Source organism: Myotis lucifugus, unplaced genomic scaffold, assembly GCF_000147115.1.
Source record: "Myotis lucifugus unplaced genomic scaffold, Myoluc2.0 scaffold_276, whole genome shotgun sequence".
NCBI classification, from domain to species: Eukaryota; Metazoa; Chordata; class Mammalia; order Chiroptera; family Vespertilionidae; genus Myotis; species Myotis lucifugus.
The window spans coordinates 268000-271168 of record NW_005871324.1 but is presented as its reverse complement, the minus strand read 5'-3'; the positions used below and the strand labels follow the sequence as shown (position 1 = coordinate 271168).

At 63.4% G+C, this 3169-nt stretch overlaps 2 protein-coding genes across 2 annotated transcripts in view; one reads left to right on the top strand and one right to left on the bottom strand.

The window, feature by feature from the left end:
• The window catches only part of CUNH22orf15 (chromosome unknown C22orf15 homolog), a 1966-nt gene extending 1518 nt beyond the window's left edge, over positions 1-448 (top strand). Inside the window, exons 3-4 of the mRNA XM_023763187.1 lie at positions 140-214; positions 297-448. Coding sequence (XP_023618955.1) covers positions 140-214; positions 297-448 — 227 coding nt within the window. The remainder of the gene's footprint in view (positions 1-139; positions 215-296) is intronic.
• Positions 449-1266: 818 nt separating this feature from the next.
• CHCHD10 (coiled-coil-helix-coiled-coil-helix domain containing 10) lies at positions 1267-3147 on the bottom strand. Its single transcript, XM_006099500.3, has 4 exons — positions 3020-3147; positions 2525-2744; positions 1575-1722; positions 1267-1473 (listed from the first exon to the last, which is right to left on the bottom strand). Exons 1-4 carry the CDS (start codon positions 3058-3060, stop codon positions 1454-1456), a joined length of 429 nt encoding a protein of 142 aa, XP_006099562.1. The 5' UTR covers positions 3061-3147; the 3' UTR covers positions 1267-1453.
• Between the last annotated feature and the right edge of the window lie 22 nt (positions 3148-3169).

Below are 3169 nucleotides of genomic sequence, written 5' to 3'. Positions count from 1 at the left end.
GACCACCCAAGGCCCGACCCAGCTCCCCACTTTGGCCAAAACCTAGCCCTGACCCTTTTATCCAATAACCTGTCCTGACCCCAGCCTGAGCCAGTGAGAAGTAAGGGCCAGTCAGGAGTCATTCCTCCTCCGCCCACAGACGGGGAGGGCGGGGCCCCCACTCGCTATGAGTCCCTCCTGGAGAACCTGGATGACCGGTGTCCAGAGCTGGCAGGTGAGTGTCATGGCAGAGCCCTGGGGTGGGGAGGTAGCATCTCCTTCCAGCCCCGACAGGCAGGGCTTCCTGGGCCTTGCAGAGGCGCTGCGCCGGCTGTCAGGCCTACCCCCTCTGGGCAACAGCCGGAGGAGACGTAATGGCACTCGTACCGGCACTCGGCGTGGCCACCAGGACCAAGGCCCTCTTTTGAGGTCCCAAAGGCTGGGCTCCCTGCTGTCCAGGCCCCGCTAGCGGGGGCCAGAAGCCAGGTAAGGAAGAGACATGGATACCTGGGGGGACATTCACACCCAGAAGGGGGACCCTTTCCCACGAGACAGACACCCATGTACTGAGAGAGGTGAACAGGCCCCCAATCTCAACCCCCATCACTACACACATATGCCTGAAAGAATGAACACACTGTACCCAGAGGCGGGCACCCTCCACCCCACTGGAGTGTAAGTGCCCAAGGGCAAGAACATCCTCCGTGCCCAGGAGACGTGGCATCGGGCCTGGCATTCCGTAAATGCCCGAGGCAGAGCTGCCAAATGAATTCCCGGAAGACAACAGCACCGCACGTGTGACAGGGCTTGTGCTAGACTTGTGCTCCGCTGTTCCGGCAGCCCCGTGACGAGGCACACCACCACCCAGTGGCCCAGCTAGACTCAGATCCAAAGGGGCTGGCCGTGACCTCTGCCTTGTGTGATCAGGCCCAAACAGACAGAGCCCAGCAGCATTCCTCTTACGGAATCTGGAATTACTGAGTTGTATCAGCAAGAGGCACAAGGTCACAGACAGGCTGTGAGGCTGCTGGGGACCCTTCCAATGTGGGTTGAGGGGCAGGCATGCCTGGGAGAATAGACAACTGGGAATTCCAGCTCCCAGAGCCAGACGCCTTTTAGGTCACCTGCTAATGCCTCACTGCCCGCTCTGACGGGTCAAGGCTGTGGGATTACCACAGGGCTCCTCCCTTCCCCCCCAGGAGGCAGCTCGGTGACTCATCCACCCCACCTCTTCAACCACCTCTTCCACCACCGTGAGACAGGCCAGTGAGACGGCACACAGCAGGCTCTGGTCTAAGATAAACTTTTAATTGCACATTTGTGTCTCTGGTCATCTATGGGGTGAGGAACCCACAAAAATCCTAACTACATGGGTACATTCTGGCGTTTTGGTCTGGCTGTCGGTGAAGGGGTGGAGTTGAGTGCAGAGCTGGACCCAAATCTGCTCCAATCCGCACCACGGTGCCCGATCTCTTCAGGGCAGGGAGCTCAGACCTGTGGGGGGAGAGGTGGTACCGGCCAGCGGTCAGCCCCGAGGTATAGGGAGAGGGGATGTCCCTCCCAGCCCCCGACTGGGGTGGGGGCCACTGGCTCACCGTGGTTGTATTTGCACTGCTTCAGGGCCTCGCTGAAGCCCTCACACAGGGTCAGGTCTCTCTGAGTGGTGGAGCAGTCCAGGAACTGCTTGATCTCATAGGCGCAGGGTCCCATCTGCAGGGGCTGGGAGGCGGCTCGGGCAGGGGCCTGCAGTGGGTGGCGCAGGAGGCAGCGAGGTCAGCTCAAACTTGGTAATGAGAAGTGGGTGCCAAAGCTGGGTGCCCCCTCCCGCTCCCCACAACCCCAGCCTGAGAGCCCCAAAGCTCCAGGCAGGCTGATCGACCCAGGACCAGCAGACTCAGCTGCTCCATCTGCTACACAGGGTGAGCCCCAAGCTCTCTCAGAGCCACTCAGCTGATGCCAGACAGAGTCTCCCTGCTGCCTCTTAATGAGCACGTGGGGCAGGTGGCAGGGGCAGGAGAAGAATCTGGAAAAGCCCAGTGAGGATGAGCCCCACCCCCACAAGTTCTAGCAATTTCCTGGCTCAGCCACACTGATCCCCATGACCCCTGACCCTGCCACGAAATCTGCATTTGGCTCAGGACTGGTGGGGTGCCCAGTGGGTGACGGGTCAGCAGGGAGCAGGCCCCAGAGTCACCCGCTACAGTGCCTGACGCAGGATGGGGAGTGAGGAGACTCGGGAATTTCCACATCCCTCCTTTCTCCTGGCGTCAGGTGACCTTGGGCCCTAAGGTCACGCGTTTCCCCATCTCTAAAGGGCTGGTTGGCCTCTGTCCCCGGGAGCCCAGGGACCTTGGCCTGAGGGGAGGGCCGGGGAGGGCCAGCCTGTGAGCCATAGGAGGACAACAGTGGAGTGAGAAAGAGGACCCTGGTGGGGGCAAAGTCCTGGGCCTGAGGCAGCTCAGGAAATGCCTGGACACAACTCGGTGGCCATTCCAGCTGGACTCCCTGCTCTGTGGCCTCGGTTTCTCGGGGCCCCGTTGCTCACCTGCTGAGCGGCAGGCTGGGCGGGCTCTGAGCTCCCCCCGCTGAAGGCTCCAGTCAGGGCGCTGCCCATAACATGCCCCACAGCTGAGCCCACGGCGACCCCAGCGGCCGTGGATGCCATCTGCGCCATCAAGCCCGGCTGGCCCGACGGGGCGGGAGCCGGCGCGGCGGCTGAGGGCGGAGGGTGGGCGGGTGGGTGGGCAGCAGGTGCGGCAGGGCGGCTGCGGGGTAGAGGAGTCGCAGGGTTAATCCTGGCCAGACCCCAGGCCAGCGGCCCGAGGGGCCAGCAGCCCCTGGACCTGCCCCCCTTTCCTCCTCCGAAGGGTGGGTGACCACCGTCTTAGACACGTGGTTGTGGCATTCCCTTACCCCCACCCCCACCCCCCACCCCGCACCCCCGCTAAGATGGCGCAGTCGTCCCCAAGGTCACGCATGGCGCCCTTGGAGAGCGCGCTTCCCCCGCCTCCTCCACGAGGGGCCCCTGTCCCGCTCCCACCTGGCCGGCCGGGCGGCCACGCTGCGGCTCCCTCGGGGCATGGTCGTGGCGGTGGGACTCTGCCGAGCAGACCAGAGACCGCAACGCTGGTGGCGATTCTGTCTCTCACCCGACCGACGCGACACCGCTTGTCACTGCCGCGCAAGGGGC